Source organism: Aphelocoma coerulescens, chromosome 3 (assembly GCF_041296385.1).
Source record: "Aphelocoma coerulescens isolate FSJ_1873_10779 chromosome 3, UR_Acoe_1.0, whole genome shotgun sequence".
Taxonomy (NCBI): domain Eukaryota; kingdom Metazoa; phylum Chordata; class Aves; order Passeriformes; family Corvidae; genus Aphelocoma; species Aphelocoma coerulescens.
In genome coordinates, this window is record NC_091016.1 from 79618923 (window position 1) to 79637787 (window position 18865).

The 18865-nt window shown below is 36.8% G+C and overlaps 1 protein-coding gene across 3 annotated transcripts in view; it reads right to left on the bottom strand.

The window, feature by feature from the left end:
* AFG1L (AFG1 like ATPase) overlaps positions 1 to 18865 on the bottom strand; it is a 62648-nt gene that overhangs the window by 19378 nt on the left and 24405 nt on the right. For all 3 annotated transcript variants that reach the window (XM_069011022.1, XM_069011021.1, XM_069011023.1), the window contains 2 exons: positions 17024 to 17082; positions 1535 to 1617 (listed from right to left, as the gene is read on the bottom strand). In XM_069011022.1, coding sequence (XP_068867123.1) covers positions 1535 to 1617; positions 17024 to 17082 — 142 coding nt within the window. The remainder of the gene's footprint in view (positions 1 to 1534; positions 1618 to 17023; positions 17083 to 18865) is intronic.

Below are 18865 nucleotides of genomic sequence, written 5' to 3' on the forward strand. Positions count from 1 at the left end.
ATAAGTACCGAATTCCATTGGCAGCTATGGGGGTTTTTTAATAATTTCCCACCCCACTGCTTCCAAATGATTTACACATCAAGTTCTGAGGGCAACCACCATCCTTCCAGTAAGAGAACATAAAACAGAATTATTGCCAATCTCTGCCATTCACTTGATCACAAGTTTTACAGCAGAACACAACTATTTTGGCTGGGTACTACTCCCTGGAACTTGTTTGTTTTGCTTCTCCTCTGAGAGCTGATGACACAGGCACCATGTTTAGCCTATTACCTGCTAGAAACCACAAACATCCTTTTCCTTTCTTCAGAGTATGGACAGTGAGAAAAGAACATGGCAGGTGCTCTCCACAAGTGTCCAACAGAGTAACAGAGGGCAGCAGGCACAGGAAGCAGCACCAAGGCATAGAGAGCAGCAATCAGAACAAGGGCCATGATGAGCAACACACGGGCATCAACAGTGGCTTCAAAAAGTACTTCTGAGCAGACATGGCAAAGCACAGAGAAAGTGAAGCCAGGCAAGAATATAGAACAAGAGCTACTTTTCTCAAGTTCATACAGTCACAGTTTAAGGATTGCATTGGACCTGTTTTCCATATATAAAATTCAGTCATTTCCTTTCAGAAGCAGGAAGAGTTACCAGTTCTAATTCTACCAAGCAGTAATCCTCCTTCCAGACAAACAACTACAACACCTAACTTCATTAAAAAGTAGCATGGACATACTTGGTTTCAAACACCTGTTACAGAGATAAAATTACCCCACCTTTCTTAATGGAAACAAGATTTTTAAATCAGTATTTTAAAGGTACAACTGTTATAAATCTAATATTAAGTTATTGTAGTCTGCTTTGTTCAGGTTGCCACGCATTAAATAATATTACAAGAGAAAATATAAGACAGAAAAATGTTTGCACTGCAAAGGTTTCAAAGCATTAAAGAGGATGTTCCTATTAGGCAGATTTATACTGCAACCATAAACACAACTGTGAATATATTTTAAAATATATTGATTTGCAAATATAAAGTGCTAAAGAAATTTTGTCATGATAAACACAAACAATCTGTCAAAACAGAAGGGTGTTGGATTTTTTAATCCACAGCATTGGAAACACCCAAAATTAAATGAATCCTTGTCATTGGACTTCTATAAATACTTAATTACTTAAATACAATAAGGATGTTCTTCTATTATAAGAGAATTGTGCAATCTCTTACAAGAGGATATTCATTACTTTCTAACCATCTGTCACTTCAGTTCTCCAAACACCACACCTCCCCAAAAAATCTAATTAGTTTTTATTCAGTCACACATTATAAATGATGCTAGTGTGGGTACTGAAAATGTAGTTTAATGAAGTTAATATCAAGGCATAATGGAAGGCGGTTTGCTGAACAAAATGGACCAGAAGGCAAAGAAAGGAAAAGTCACACCCTGCTAATTCTACTATGCATTTTTCATTTCCCATTGACTAGGAAATTATTGGCTAATAAGAAGGAAAAAGAGAGCAAATACAATATCATAGATAAACTTACAGGTAGTAAAGTTTTCCAGCAGCTGGAAGCACTCGTTTCCTGTAGTCTATTCCAGAATCAAGCTGGACTGTGCTGCAGTATTTCTACAGAGACAAGGACAAAAAAAAAAAAGAATAGCTTTCCTCGAGCCAAAGCTGTATTTACTATTGTCTGTGCTACAGAGAAGACACACTGCTGAGATAAATCATCAGCATGAATATCATCTGCAAAACTGAAATTCAAGATCTAAAAGCTGAAGTCTCATTCGCAATTATTGAAGCAAAGAAATAAGCTGAAAATCATTCACATATTCAAAACAAAAAAGGCTATCACAAGTCTATCAACTAAAAAAGTTAATATCGATTAGAAGCACACGGAATGAAATGAGGGTGGATATTACTCATTCTCTCTAGGCACTGCTTTGTTGCAAAAATAATTATTTCCACGTTAAAATATATATGTTTCAAAACACAAAATTAGGAGCACTAGAAGTTTAACAGAACACAACCAAATTCTAGAAACAAGTGAAACTACTTCTATTTTGTAAGCGAAAAATAATCTTATCTTTTCCTTCTACTAAGAATAGTAAAGATTTTATCATACAAATATCAAATATATGAACCACAACAAATTTTGCTGCAAAATGGAGAAGGGGTGAATAAACAAAGCTCTGTTCCAAAAAGATTTTATTTCATTTTTGCAATGTCTGAATTAACTCAGAAAAGGATCTTTTTTGTTCCTCTTTAAACAACCTGTAAGATTCTAAGTGTGATACAGATGTCTCTGAGTAGTTACAATAACTGCTTCTGTTAGAAAACTCAAACCCAGTTGTACTAAAGGGTGCTTTTTTTGATTCAAGGCCTGAGGCTGAGAGCAGAATTCTCACTAGTATCAGTGGGATCAAGATTTTACCCCCCTGGCAAAGGGAATTGCTCTGCTTATCTGTTATGACTACTTCCAACACACACAACTTCTGGGCGTTATATATAGCAAGAAGCAAAAGAAGCTATAGAAGAAAGATATGAAAAGTTTTAGTATTTTAGAAAATATAGCTCTATCAACAATTTAATTAAAGCCATAAAACTTTTTTTTAATGTAATTCAACACCACTAAAATTCTTCAGTTTGCTAGAATGCACTAAATCACTCTGCTTCTTCACTGCACTATGAACTATTAGTTTGTCTTTCATATTCTTGTTAAGCGTTTCATATTCTGCATGTTCGAATTTTTCAAACGCTCCTTGAGGCCATTCAAATAACAAAATTGGAAATGTCAAACCTCATTCATAGCAACTACATTGTAGGGAAAAAAATTAGAAGAACTATCATCAGTGATTTAAGGAACAATGGCCCTTTTGAACAAATGCATTGCACAGGACACAAAGATCACAAATATCTGCAGGAATTACTGTGATAACTCATTGCATTAATTTTTTGCCCTTGGCTGTTAGTGAAGGCTCTATACCTACTTTAAACCTCCAACTTCTCTGCAAAGACATACAGCTGAAGAAAAAAGGTGAAAAAAATCATCCTGAAAGCACAGAATCCCAGGAAAATCCATGTATCTTTAATTCCAGTAAGTGAAAAAGCCATGCTAATCAAATCATTATCTTGGACTAAGGCTACTGCAAACACAATAGCATTGGTGCTACAATATTATTATAATCTATTCCCTTTCTTTTCATGAGAGCTTACAAAGAAAGAGAATAACAGAGCAGAAGAAAAAAGTTCCAGAGGCATGTAATAATATGCACAAGGGAGGGAGGATGTTTAAGCTTTTCTTCAACATCAGTCTGGCAGCCAAGGCTAGAGGGAAGATTACTGAAATTTCACAGCCAAGCTAGTGCACTTAGCTTTTCTTTGCCAGCATCTTTCCACCTAATGGTATATTTTTCCAAAGTAGTAGGTTAGCTTAAATAATATTTTCTTTACGTTAGTAGGGGAAAACCCCGCAGATTACTACTACAGCTTTGAGGACTATGAGATTACTTAGATTAACTTTAGATACTTGCATATATAGTAATGCTGTTAATCATTATGGTTTGTTTTTATCCTGGAAACAAGAGAGGGGCAATTTTACATGAATTCAGCCTCATCTCTAGCCTTCAAGTCAGATTTATAAACTCTACTGCTCCCTCAGGGTGTTGTGTTGCACATAGTGGAAAGTGAACACAGAATCACATATACTTGAGAGTATTCCATGGTTATGGCAGGGCTGAAAGAGAAAAAGCACACCTGAACACTGTAGCAGGTATAAATTTGTTCCCTGATATTTACAGTGGTGCAGGAGGCTCAGCTGCTAATGACAAGCAGGTGTCCTGTGCACTCAGATACAGACTTGTACTGGGCTATACTGTGCAGGTCATTGCAGCTTGATAAAACAGAAATGGGTGCCCAGTGCTACACTGTTTTAGTCCACTTGTGTTCTACTTACAAAGTTGTCACTCCTTAAATGCACTGCCAGCCTTTTATGACTCCATGATTTAACATTACACTGAATGAGTTTTGGAGGTAAGAACCATGGAACTGAAGATGTAAATATTACTAATACAGCTATAAAGAAGACACCTTTTTTTTTTTCCCCTTCCTTCTCTTTTCTCTGTCTTTGAAGTAATTAGTATTATCACTATTCATGAAAAAACACTATCATTAGTGACTCTAGCTAAAAAGAGCTTGTGTGTTCAAAAAATTATTTATGTTTTTGGGCCCCTTCTAAGCTACAAACATTGCCTAACAGAGATATTTCTTTCCCTATAAACTTTGCTTGTAATGATGTAATGATGTATTATTTTTGATTCTAATATAATATTATATAGTTTATTTTAAAAAAACCTGTTAGATACAAGACTTTTCTGCCAGAAAGGCAATAGCAGAATCCTGTTCAGAGATCTATAAAATACAATATAGTCCTAGTGAATATTTTGCTTCCTTAGGAGGCAAAAGTCACATATAGACAAAATGAAAAAACAGAATTCTGATGTACAGCAGTTTTCTGTAATACACAGTGTAAGCAAAAAAAGCAGGGGACAGCTAACAGGAACCGAGAAATACTTAGTCCTTTTGAAAACACTTGGCATTTTACTCCTTGGATGTTCCTAATTCATTGACAGGTCTGGCCTCTCCAGACTGATGGTCAGTTCAGGAAGGTAATCTGACCATTTAGAGACAATATTCTAAATGCAAATAAAGAGCCACAGGAATTTCCTAGCCCTTCTACAGGTTCAGGTGTCTATCCATGCTTGTTGCTAATTATTTTCACTGAGACACTTCAAAGCTCACCCACGTCTATTGTGGTAAGACACTGTATGAATATACATAAAATGAACGGCTCCTGCCATTAAACGCAAACATCATCATCTGCATCACAACATGCTCTCAGAAAACAGTCCTTTAAGACATGATTCCTGCAGTTAGATTGTAAGGTTTGCAGAGTAGGAAAAACCTTTCCTTATGTGAATAGATGACAAGTACAGATCCATAGGTGCTAATGGAAAGTAACAAAAAAAAACCCCCAAACCTCCAAACAGAAGTGGGCAATGTTATTTTCACAAAATGACCTCTGCACAGTAGAGGAGAAAAAAGGTGTGTGAGCAGCAGCAGCAAACCGAAGGGCAGTAGTAGGAGGATTGCTTGCACTGCCAGACAAAAACAGCAGCATTTCTTCTCTGAGTTAAGAATGTACCCTTGGAGATAGTTCTAAAGGGAGATGCAGCACATGGTCACCTTTGCTCAGTCAGAAAGGTCACAGAAAAGTTATGTGCTGAGCAGAGATCCTAAAGTTCTTCTTTTTGGGGTTTCCTTTGTCAACAAGGGTACCACCATAGTTCTTTGTTTCTGCACACATAAACATTCAGTTATCTGCTTCACAGGAAGGCAGAGGGAAAAATATTCATATTTATAATTTTTTTTTTTTAAGATAAATGCTTTAAATGTTAAAAAGACAGTGTATAATCAGAACATGTAACAAAAGAAAATAAAGCACACCAAAATAATGTAGATGTCCAAGCTAAACACTTAAAATACTAGATTTACAAAAAGGAAAACCAGATACATGGTTGCATGGTATGGAAGAACAAATCCTGCTCACAAGTATAAGAAGGAAATACTGAACATCAGAGAGGGTGCCTATGTGAGTATCACCATGCATCTTGTCTGCCCTTCACAGGTATCAGCAACATTATTCTCCTGCATCATGGTACTAAAAAATCAGTACTATAATTTAATAATCATGGAAGTTTGGAGAGGGATGGAAAGATAGGCTTCTCTACATTTTATCCTTCAGCTTCTTACAGCATGGGGAAAACCCCTACTAAGACTACATATAAATGTTCTATTTCTCCATCTTTGGACCACCTCATCCAGCACTGGACTGATTTGTGGATGTGATTGCATTCTCATACTCACTAATCACCATGGAATCCTAATCAACAGCCAAAGAACTAACTGGAGTGCTCAGGTCATTAGCACTTAATTGTGAAACCCATAACTATAACAACTGGTTTCCATTTCCTAAGATGGAGTTTTAAATTTTCAAATTTTATTTGGGGCTAAACTTCTTTTGAAATAAATACTTAATATTGAAGCTACAGTCAGTCTAGTGAAACCATCCACAGTTTCCAACAGATTTTCTCTTCTATTGAGATATTTAAAGTCTGACTTACCCTATTCAATTCAAATGCGTAAAATTAATTAGTCATACAATTTATTTTGAAGTCATTTATGTATTTATGTATACAAAGAACAAATACAATTACAGAATTGAAAATGCAATTAGTAAGTTAAAAATGCAGTGTAAGCATGCACTCATTCCCACTGAGTGGCATAAACACTTTATTCCAGAAGGAAAAAAAGATAAAGCCTCAAGGCTCAATTCAAGACACACCACCTAAAACCTTTAGACAGAATAGATAAAATTAGACTGTCGATAGACCTACTCTAGAAAGTTATTAAATACAGACTAACAAATACATTTTTTTTCCAATAAGCACCTCTGACGTTCCTTTATTGCTTCAATCAAGAATGGTAGCTATTAAAATGTTTAACTGCTCAAGAAATTAAAGCACACAACAGGATAGATTGTTATGAAGAAAGAAACTTCAGAAAATTTCAAAAGGCAATCCAAGTTAGCTGAATAACCTGCAAGTTCTCAAGAGGTGTCTCCCCTGTGTCACAAAAAGCCCTGAAATGCTATAGATGGCCTTGTGGCCCACATTAAACACCATACTAAGTATCATGTGCCCCTCTGAGCTCAAATATTGTGATCAGCTGGTAACACTTGATAATACAGGTGAGTAGGTATTTCTTAACCTTATTGAAGGTCACCATAAGTCAACCCAATTACCATTCTCTGCTCTGAATTTTAATGGTTTTAAAACAAAAAAACAAAAAAAAAACCAACATACAAATGATCCTGTCAGACCACAAGAATAGACAAACTAATCACCACAGAACCCTCATCAACAGCCAAAGAACTAACAGGAGTGCTCAGATTAGCACTGAGCCATCAAACCCACCCATCTGAGGACCTCCAGAGAAGGTGTACGGGAACAGAGACACAAGAGTGCTACAATTTAGGAGGATCATCACCTTAATTCCCACACCTGCTGAGTTTCCACTGCCTTTCACACCTGGGTCAAATGGAAATGGAGTGGCAGCACTGCATCTGCAGTATCAAATGCTCATTTTCCATATGAGCAAAGAAGAGTATAGTCCTATCTCCAAGTAGGCAAAGCTTCACAATTAATACTCTTGGCCTCTGAACAAGCGCATTAGAACACCAACTATTGGTAACCATGCCTAAGAAGTGAAACTTGCTGGCCACTCTTTCTGAGGAAAAGGAACCATAATTTTCACATAGGTCTCATCCTCCTTTTCAAATGCATCCTCTGATTTGGTCTCCATTAACAATACACAGGATCAGTAATATTCCTTTCCTCCAGCAAATCAGAAAATAATTAGATTGTTCATTTGCAATCATTCTTCTCATATATTTACATTCAGCCTAAGAGGGAAAAACTCTCCCACATCACACAACATGCAGACGTGATGAGAGTCACTAGCCAACAGAGTTCCCCAGGTAAACAAAGCTCACTATACTTAACCATTTTTATTTTTCATTATTTGACTCCATATAGTGTTAGATTATCAACTAGAATATTGTTTCTTCTTCCTTAAAATTCTTCCTTAAGCAATTTCAAGAAAAGGTTTCTCCATCCAAAGGATACCACTACAACTGGCATTTTCCATAACTATGGTAGAACAAGAATCATCTTAAGCAAAAATGTCGTATGTAATGAAAAAATTATTGCTGACAGACAAAGCACACCCACAGTTTTTAACTTCAGTGTACTCTCAAAGTCACCAGCATGTGACAGTCACCCGAATGTGAAATTTTGGAATGTGAATCTGGTCCACCTGGGACTCATGAGCTGGACAGGTCTGTCCACAGCTTGCTGAGAGAAGTGTACAAGGGTAAGTGCAGTTTCCTCTCTGGTGCAGCTCTACAAGATCAACCAGACAGTCAGTCATGAGCACTCACCGTACAGGTGCGGGACCTTCAAAGGGCTGCTCCTTGTATCCTTTTGCCTTACTTGAAAACAAAAAAAAGCACAAACAAAAAAAAGGAAATTAATCAAGTTTGTAACACTCCTAACTTTGTGCTACACTAATCCATGGGAGTGAGGAGGAAGGACAAAGGGAATCACCAGGTATTTGGTGGTGGAGAAAACCTTGGTTCAAGCATTGTTGGATGTACATATAGTTTTTGTCTTCTTGTTCAGATGTTGTTGAAACAGTAGACTTTAAAGAAAACGTCAATGAATCCTCATAAGCACTATACATGACCTCTGGGGTAATTAGCAATCATTCAAAAGCAACAAGACTAAAGTGTTCTATTCTTTATTACTGTCAGCTCTTTTCTTGATCAGCATTTTAATAAAGAAGGTTTATTGCTAAGACAGTTTCATGAATCAGTCATAATTACATTCTGACATGCAGTGAATAGTAAAGCAAAACTAAGTATCACTTCATCAACCTTTCTAACCTTTGTGCAAGTATTAACTGTAAATAATTTTTACACAATCTTACAACAGAAAATCTGCATATTTCTTAGCTTTTTGCATACCCTACCCTAACTGAATTTCCTGTGACCTATACCTGAAAAAAAACCCCAATATTACAATCAGGAATAATTACTTATCTTGCATGGTATTCAGGTATTGCCTTTCACAGACCAAATTAACTTCAAGTAGAAAAGGCTATTTGTTCTACAAAACAGTGCAATGCTTTACAGGGTTAACTACGGTTTTTTTAACAGTCTTTTCCCCTATATTCTTCTGCAATAATGAAATCTGGGAAATTGTTACAATAGCCTCAGCTACTTTATTCTTATCCCAGTTGCAAACACTAACAAAACGAAACAAAGAAACCCCAAAGAACCACATGAACAAATTTTGAGGAAAACTTTCTAAATGTCATCCAAGAATTCTGCACAATATCAAGGAAAGCAATCACTCTCAAGTTGATTTGGGATAACAAGCATATTACTTGTGAATTATTTTTCAGTGGACCTAGAGCATAAAGATCTGGGAAAAGAAATACTGCCAAATATAACTTTTTCTATCAATCCTTTTCTTACACTTGTGACAATTACATTTAAACTTTAAACTGAAGAGTTTAGCAGAGATAAACTGAGAGGCAAAATACATTCAGTGGAAGTTGCACAAGTTTACATTACAGCCTTCAAAACTTTAACAACTAAGAAACCCCACTATTCTTGCTACCACAAGGAACATACGATCTATTGTACAACTTTTCAATAACTTATTTTAATGTCTCGCTACAAATCAGCTACCCCCTAAGAAGAGGAAAAAATAGACAATTAACTTGTAAAATAATGGTGCATGAATAAAAAGAGAGACTCTTAAAATGTACTGTTCAGTGAATAGTATTTCAGATATTCAAACAAAAGTGAAAGAATTCAGGAGGTACAGATGTGGCTGTGCCGGCTCAGAGACAAGTAGCCTCTCCTTTTTCCAGTCAGAGAACTGAAGAATGGCAGAGTAAACTTCCACGCACTAAGAATTACACTGAACAGCGCTCCCCATTTCACATCACTTAGGAAAAAAAATCTTCCTTGCAGAATAAGAATAAATACAAAAGGAAAAAAACCCACCTGCAAACTACAAATCACTGCATAACACCCAGTTTTGCTAAAGGACCAGTAATGACTGTAACTTTCAATCTCCTAATAAGCAAGCTGTGGTGTTCTGTGAAAAACAAATGCCAAGAGTTCACACTGAATTTATAACATGATGTTTCATAAGCTAAGGGTCAAATTCACCCCAATACACGCACTTCACTGGAATTATACCCTGGATGAAGTTATTTGTCTAGATTTCTTTTACACTGTTGTTTTTCTTTTTAACATTTGATTTGTATTTCTTTTCCCAGTATTAGCCTTTGCTCCTGCCAGAACTGTTGGCAGGCAGGAAAAAAAAAAAAAAAAAAAAGAAAGAAAAAAAAAGTAGTCTTGATTTACGAAACTGAATTTCCCAGAATAATAATTTTAAAAAAGCGATTAAGATCTAAACAAAGGCTAAAGATGGCTTACGCTTAGCTCTGATGAGGTCCACTACCTCATTACCCAACAACTGAAAACTTCTGATGCATTTTGTTTCAAGGGAATCCAAAAGTCCTTGCTGTAAAGCAGGCTGGGGGGTGCAGGGTCCATTCACTCTTTCTGTATCACAACCATTATGTAAGAAGTATAAAACACTGCCTTTATGCTGCCAAACCACAATGACTCTTCTTACATCAAAGGGTTTTGGCCACTAGGGTTTTTTTTCTCTGAAATTTATTCAAGCCAGGGGCAAGGAGACAACAATTCATACACGCTAATTACACCTAATTATCTATTCCTTTTTTTTCCCCTTTCCACCAGCTTCGGCCAGTGCTATTTGCTATCTGGGTTTCTCACAACCTCCCCTTGCCCTGTCCATCCAACTCAGCAGCAAAGTCTTTGAAGAAAACAGTCGTGGCTTCTTAGAATTTTAACAATATAAGGTTCAACTCAAATTAAATTATTCTATTATTAGTTTTGACACATTTATGTGTTAAATATGAAGGCCTCTTGGTTAATTTGGCAAATTCTTCACATCTCTTCACAACTAGAATTGCTGGTAACACCCTCTCTTGTAGGAGCTTCTCCTCATGCTTTCTTTTCATGATCTAAATGAAATGTTTATTGGATTAAAGTTCTTCTCTGCAGACCTCCACGGTGGCCTGTGACAAAGAGCTTAAAAGCTTTATTAATTGGCTCGGGCTTTTTAGGGGGAGGCAGGACCTCATTTCACATTACATCACAAGCAAACAGAACTGCCACGTGTAAGTAGACTAATTTACCCTGATACAGCAGGAATCAACTATTCCATATCTACGATATGCTTTCATTTACTCATTTTAATCAAGGAGCAAACAAACCAAGCCACAGCTCAGGAAATCCTAACAATTAAAGAAAGGGGGAAGGCAGGAAGCCTGGCACAGAGCTACAGTAGCAACTATTTCATCCTAAGATGAAGTTTTGATCTGCATCTAAATAAACTGTCTAGGAGAAAGTGTCTAAGACAGACATAAAAGGTAAACAAATGAAGTTTATCCCTTGAGAACACAATACAGCGATAGGTACATTATAAAATATTGTAACAGTTACATGCTCTGACCTACAGAATTCAAATAACCCTTTTGTTTAAATTTAACACACACACAGGCTTAGAAAGCTGAATGCAAAAGGGATTGGTAGCTTCTAATCTGACACCTTGCTTTCTATATACAACATTTTATGACTTGACAGGCTCACAAATTTATCAAACTAAAATTACCCAGAAATTATACTGATGTTCAAAAATACTTGCAGCACGAAATACTTGCAATCATGCTGTATTTCCTTTTTTCATTTTTTCTATGTTTAATTAGGTACACTTCACAAAAGATGAGTACTTCTATTACTTGCACAGAGAGAGAACAAGAACAAATGCTCCTTCTACTTAGGAGTTTGCTTGGTTACATACTAAGAAGGGAAACAAAAGGCCCAACATCTTCAGTAATGAAAAAGTCAATTGATAGGCGAAGCCATCACAATATCAAAGGCCTAATCCCTGCAATTCTGACTCAGGTGACAGTTCACAGGGGTCAGAGTGGCTGACACTGACCTCAAAAGCAGGTTTTAACTATTCAACATACTGAAAGCTGCTGGGCTATCACACCATTAGACTGGAACAAACTGACAAATCAATTTCATCAAGGAGATGACTTTTTTGGGAGAGGGGGGAGGAGAGAGGCAGATCCGCCACTCAACAAATCCCTGCATTTCTCACACAGGTGGTTGGACAAAAGCTGACTGCACCATCAAAGACATTTTATATCTACCAAATGCCTTTGTACAAAACTAACTCCCACAATTTCCTTAGGGACAGCTGTAAAGGTTTTTTAAACAAATATTTTTCACATTCTCAAACTAAACTACAGAAAAGTGAAAAAGCTTTTAAATTCCTCAGTTTTGTGCTTTGTAGGAAAGGGTGTATTTTAATTAAAACCACAGTCAGCAACATTCTAAATACATAACCATTAACTGATTTCAAGAAAGACAGGGCAATACAGTGTATAAATAATGCATTGCTTTCTATTTGAGGAGTGTAAAATGCTTACTGTTAAAAGTCATTTTAACCAAACAGTTTTAAAATAAATAATTATTTGGTCCCTAATAGTAGAAGAAAAAAACAAAGAGGGGAAAAAAAGACGCTGAAAGTAATTTCATGTCCTACTGGCAATAGATTTCCAGCCAATTCCGCCTCTTTTCTCAAAGCAAAATGCAGGTAGCCAAAGCCAAACATTTTTTTCTAAAATTGTACCTTTTAAAGGTATACTCAGACTATGAAAGGCCTTAAAACGTTTTGACTTTCAGTTAAAATTTACTGTAGTGCAAGTCTATTGCGTGAAGAAAACCTGACAAAAGGCGGAGGTTACATATGTGGTATTTCAACACAGCTTGACATTTTGAAGCGTCATGCTACGCTTCCAGGAAACCTTTGGAATCTCAAGAACTGCTCACTCAGATTACAGACTCTACACAACAAATTATTTGAGAAGCTTTCCTTCCTGATTTTCCAGAGAATGAAGCACTGAACTAGCCCCTGAATTAAGAGTTAGGATTCCAGAACAGTTAAGGGTTGATGCACATGTCTTCATTAAATGTCTGCAAAACTTAAAATGTTGCCAAACTTACTGCCAAAATAGTAAATTAAAGCACCCTTTCTCTTTTTTTTTTTCCCCCAAGAGCCTCACATAATACCCTACATTACATTGTTAAAGATTAGTGCAATGTTGTTCTGCTGGAGGGCAGGAAGGCTCTGCAGAGGGATCTAGACAGGCTGGATCAATGGGCTGAGGCCAATTGTATGAGGTTCTACAAGGCCAAGTGCTGGGTCCTGCCCCTGGACCACAACCACCCCAGGCAGTGCCACAGGCTGGAGACAGAATGGCTGGAAAGCTCCACAGCAAAGAAGGACCTGGGATTAAAATTTCTTCACCAAAAGGGTTTGTCATGCATTGGAACAGACAGCGCAAGGAAGTGACTGAGACACCATTCCCAGAGGAAAGATGTGCAGATGTGGCACTTGGGGACATGGTTTACTGGTGGACTTGGCAGTGATGGGTTAATGGTTGGACTCAACAGTCTTCAAGGTCATTTCCAGTCTTAAAAATTCTGTGATTTCAAGATACATAGCTTTATTTGTAAATCAGCATTAAAGCATTTAGAAACTTTGTATATTTCTTTTAGGTTGAGAGTAATAATTTTTGGAGTATTTCTGCTTTAAGCATTTGAGCAAAGTAACTGTGAGCAATGAATGTTTTTTTCAAGAACTGTCTTTAAAAAAAGAAAAAAATCACATAGGAGTTCCACACACTTTAAAATGCTCAGCAAGAGATCCTGCGAGATTAAAAGCTCAATCAGAAAGGACTGAATCTAATTACATTACAGAATTAAAAGATTTTTCTTCTTAATATTTCTTATCTCTGTAAAGCTCTATCTTTGTAAAATTTCATGGATTGAAGAAGCACTCTTATCTGCTGCAGAAACTAAACCCTTTCATAAGGAATACTGCGTCCCAAAGAATCATAGCCACAACAACAAACTGATCAATTCAGAGTTTTCCCCTGTTTATAAAAATTACCCCTTTGAGTTACGGGACTAAAGAATCACTGAAAAAAATACATCTCAAATTATTTAGTATTTCAAAAGAAGAGAACACTGGAATAAGATCAGAATTGAACAGGGAACACACACAGGGCAGAAAAAGCTGCCAATGGTGTTACTGACCTGCTCAATGACACAAACCTGGGGCTTTTATGTGGCCACGAGCTGTAGGACCTGAAGCTTTCATGTGGCTCTAAAAATTGGAACTTTTCTATTGCAACCTCACACAACAATCACTTGTGCCCAGTAATCTACCACCTGGAAAGACAATATGGACAAACTGTGGAAGATAACTGTATCTTCCCTAGAGTGCTATTTCACCCTTTTGCTTATTCCACAGAAACTGGTTTGCAGTTATCTTTGCAAGAAATAGGAACTCAAACACAGATACTGGAATTACATAGACTGAAGAAAATACAAACAAAATTGAGGATGAACATGGGTAACTCTAGATCTAGGGAAGAAACTATTACTTTTGATTATTTGAAGACAAGAAAAGATATCTGTGTAACAGTTACCCAGGTATCTAGAAATTGTGTTCCACTTAAGAGGAATGAAAAGAACCTGAAATCTATTTCAAGTGAAACATCTCTCACAGAAATATACTGCCGATATTTTCCATTCATTCCACTTTCCCAAGAACTTTTAGAGGAATCTGAAACTCCTGTGTTATAATAGAACTACTTTTAGTGCTCAAGTCTTATTTTAAGATTTATGATCATAAAAGTTAATTACTGAAAAAAACAAACAAAACTAACCTACCTATTCACTCCCACTAAACCCCAAACAAAAGCCCTCTGGGAGGCTCTGAGCCCAGAGAAAACTAGGACAGGAGTTAGTCCCAGCTGTCAAAGCCAGTACCAGGGGACAGGTCAGATGAGACCAACATTGACACAGACACACATGGCTTAGAGTGAGGGAAAGGTTGAGAAGACAGGAAACCAAACATTTGCAAGCAACCAATGCAGTGCTTTCCTTTGTATTTTCACACAAAATCCTAGAAGAAATCATATTTACATTTCCTAGTCACGGAATTATGCGTAGCTGAGGCAGAAGCTACTTTATCCATTTACACTAATGCCATCACACAGATTCTACACACATCAGGGAGGCCTCTATCTGCATTTCTCAAACCACCAAAGCCAGGGTATCAATGTAGTTCTATCCACACCTTTGTAACATAAAGGTCACTTGTTAAAATCTTACTCTAGAATACGTTCCAATGTGCTTTTTAAATGCTGACTTCTGCTGTGTTAAACTAAAAATGTAGATTTCGACATTTTTTTAATTAATAGTTTTAATACCATGCCCTTACCCTTCCACTTTCCAGCTAGGATCAGAGAAGCATTTTGTGGACAAGCTTCCTTTTGGTTATTATGTCTTTGGGAAAGAGTAGTGTTACATTGGTAATATTTATGAAAGTGGCATTGAAGGCACATATATTTAGAGCAGTGTTAAAACACCAAGGTGCTGGGAAAAAGAACAACGATAGGAAATCCAGAATTTTAGAAAGGCCCTTGTGAATTATGTTAAAATTTGCTTCTCCCTTCATTTATTATGACAATAATATTCATCTACCTCTAGTCTGGGTTGTGGTACTTGTTTCTTTCTGCAGTACACCATTCTCTAGACTAAGCCACCTTTACTACTTCTCTCAGCATTCCATACACTCCCTTCTAAAAAATTTTGATTACTTTCCCAGTCCTGGTGAGGTGTTCTGGCGCATAAACTACATTTCACATTTTTTAAATTCAGCTAGCTAAAAAGAGAAAAAAGGAAACTATAAATAAGTGCACATGATAGGTATTCATAAAGTCTGAAAATCAGTGAAATGAAAGAGCCCTATGTGTATCAGGGAGAAAACTAAGAGTCAACAAAGAAAAACATATAGAAAAGAATGATTTGTCATGGTTGCTGCATTTCAAAAAGCAAATGCATATGAAACTATTTCTATTCTTGAAAATACTCTATGATTGGGAGCTCTCATCCAATGCAGCCAGCTACAAAACATACCCTTTTCAAGAATTTGAAATGGAAGTAGTTGTTAATTTATTTTTATGTTCCTCACTTTTCTAAAGCCATCCAGGTAAAAACCACTCTCACTGGTAACCTCCCTGACTTCATACACAGCCATTCCAAAATGCACAGGAGTGCCACAAGCATGTCTATGGCATATTAACTTGGAAAGCTGGTAATTGTACAAATGTCAACATTAGATAGTATTTGCAAAGGTGCTTAGGCAATTAAGCAATCTTTTGAATCTGAAAGGGCCCACTGAAAATGCAAGGCACTGTCAGCTGCTTTACTGCTGACCACCTGAGCAGAAACACCCAATCAATGCATCGACTCAGCAATTCCAAATCTCCTATCACAAAGCCAAAGCTACCTAAACTCTGCCTTACAAGTCTTTTATCCTAGATACCAATACAGTTAACATTATTTATGTATTTATTCTAGCAATATTTCTGTGATGTAGGGAAATGCTGTTATTTCCATTTTACATGTCACGTCAATCCAGGCAGAGCAGGATACCACAGCCGTATTTTAGCCCTCAAGAATGTAACAACACAACTGTAGCTCGTGAATGAAAAGTATCTCCAACTTGTCCAGAACTCAAAAGTATCATTTCAGCGTATGTTCCTTTTACAGCAAAATAAGCACCGTGTTATTCACACAGAGGAAAGATCCTCCATTTTTTAATTTAATTGAAGCAATTATTTGACCTGCCAGAACACAACTTGGACAACGAGGGAAGCTTGCTTCAGAGCTGCTGCTTGTTGAACATTATGTGAAGTCTCACAAACAGCCATTCAAAAAACTACTTACACATGAGAAAGACCCAGGAACATGGTAATTGAGGGGTACAGGACAAACCCTACTTTCCTTGCATCAAAGAAATAGCAAGCTATTCTAACATCATAAATGTAAGATAGCCGCAAGTACAACACAGTATAAATGTTAGAGGGACACTGTGTTACACACCAGCAGGAAAGTCTTATCCAAACAAACACATTCTACTGCCTTAATCAAAAAGATAACTTTTTGTCATGCTAAAAATGTCCAGCTTTAAAAACATGTTAATTCCAGAAGGAAAAAGTTCCTTCTTGCCTTACCTTCAATTAGTTTTGTTCTAAATAGTTAAAACAGATAAATATATAATCAGGAAACTTGCATCAAAGCAATCCTCTACAAATCTTCTACAAATTTATTAATAAAGCAGGCAAAACTGAAAAGCATTGAACAAGCGACTCTCCTTACCTTCAGCACAGCAATGAATGGTACAAAATTAGCCCTCTGAAGACCATTTTTATAGAGATCTGAAAGAAAGGAAATCAGTACCATTTTGCTACTTAGTCTTAACAACATCAGCTTGTCTTCTAGTCTAGCAAACAAAACTCAGTATTGCTAGAGACAGGAGGAGGAACAAAAGGCAGAAAAGGAGAGCTAAAATCCATTTCTCTTTGTTTACTGTATGAAAATTCAGTACAATCTTAAGGAAGAAAGGAACATCCTGAGGAAGTGTGGAAAAGGCAGGGAGCAAAAAATTACTTAGACCTCTAATGACATATAACTAATTCTAGCAGAAGAAATTAGAGTAGCATCTCTTTTAAAGTAAGGGTATAAAAAAATATTTGTAATGCTGGGTATACGTTGGTACAGATTGTAAGGCAAAACTATGCAACTGCTAAACCCAAGTATTGGGCAGAGGGCAAAAACCCCACATAAACTAAAAATACACAATTTTTCTTTACAAAGTCAGCATCGTTCTTGCTCAGTGCACTGTGGTACATTTTATCTTCTAGCAATTCTGCCAGGTACACCTCCTGTTCAAAAGCAAGAAAAAGGATCAACCCTAAGGCCAAAAAATTGAAAATTAAATTAATACGTAAACTTAGGCAAAGTTGCTAAAAATATAACTGATTAAAGAAAAAAAAATAGTATGTCATGTAACAAAATGCAGATCTGCATCATCAAACAAAAAATACAAATTAACAAAAACAAACTCCAAAGCAGAATTTTTCACCTGACGTATCTCTATATATTTAAACAACATAAACTTTTCTTCTCTGGAAATTATCCAACTGCCCAACAAGTTCATAACAGAATGACTTCTTCTTTGAAAACACAGTCACTTAAAACTGTATGATGAGCTGCTCTGTTTCATTAATATTCTGAAGCCTTATAAAAAGGCAGTATAGCACCTATAACTGGAATGATGGAAGGAATGAATAAGAGAACACAGACAGCTGGCAGAGATATCACCAAAATGCCACACAAAGAACGTGCCAGGTTATGATTATCATTTATATTGCCCATAAGGCCTGAAGGCTACAGCTACACTAAAGCTTTTATGCTTTACCAACACCTGATGGTGGACAGAAGATGCTGCATGCATGAGACACCAGCAGGGCACCTACAGAGTGGTTTCACAAAATTGTATATGTACACAGAAACATTTAGAAAAATTATCAGTAAAGGCAATTCCATACCCTAATTACTAACAAAGTTCTAGGAAGCCATGTATCATGCTCATTCCCAACTCAGCAAATCAGGATGGTTATACATTTGTTAAAATATATAGCAATCAATTGCATATTTACTTGCAAAAACTAGTGAACATGTAACAGTAGTGTAAGACAGCTACTCCCATTAGTTCTTCTGGCTAATATGGCTGTGAGCTTTGTACCATGTGTTTCGTGAGGATCAGAAAAAAACCCAGGACTCCTCAAATACAATCTCAGTATATTCCCCTGGGGCAGGAGCTCAACACAGTTACATGTATCACTAACAGTCAGCAGCTGGGCACATCTGCTCTCTAACGAAAAAACCACTCTTTCCCTCTGTGTCCACAAGAAACAAATCTCTCCGTTTAGTCTTAAACCTCAATGTGGCATTTTACACTAACCCAGCTCTCTTTCCTGCAGTGGGATGTCAGACACACCGTGAGCATTGCAGAAACAGTGACCAGAGAAGAGAGAGGCATCGGCCAACACCTGGACTGAAACACAGCACAGTTCTGGAGATGCTGTTCTTGACATTCTCTGGGGTAGTTAATACAGGTGGATGTTTTTCATGTTGATACAGTGACTTAATATACAC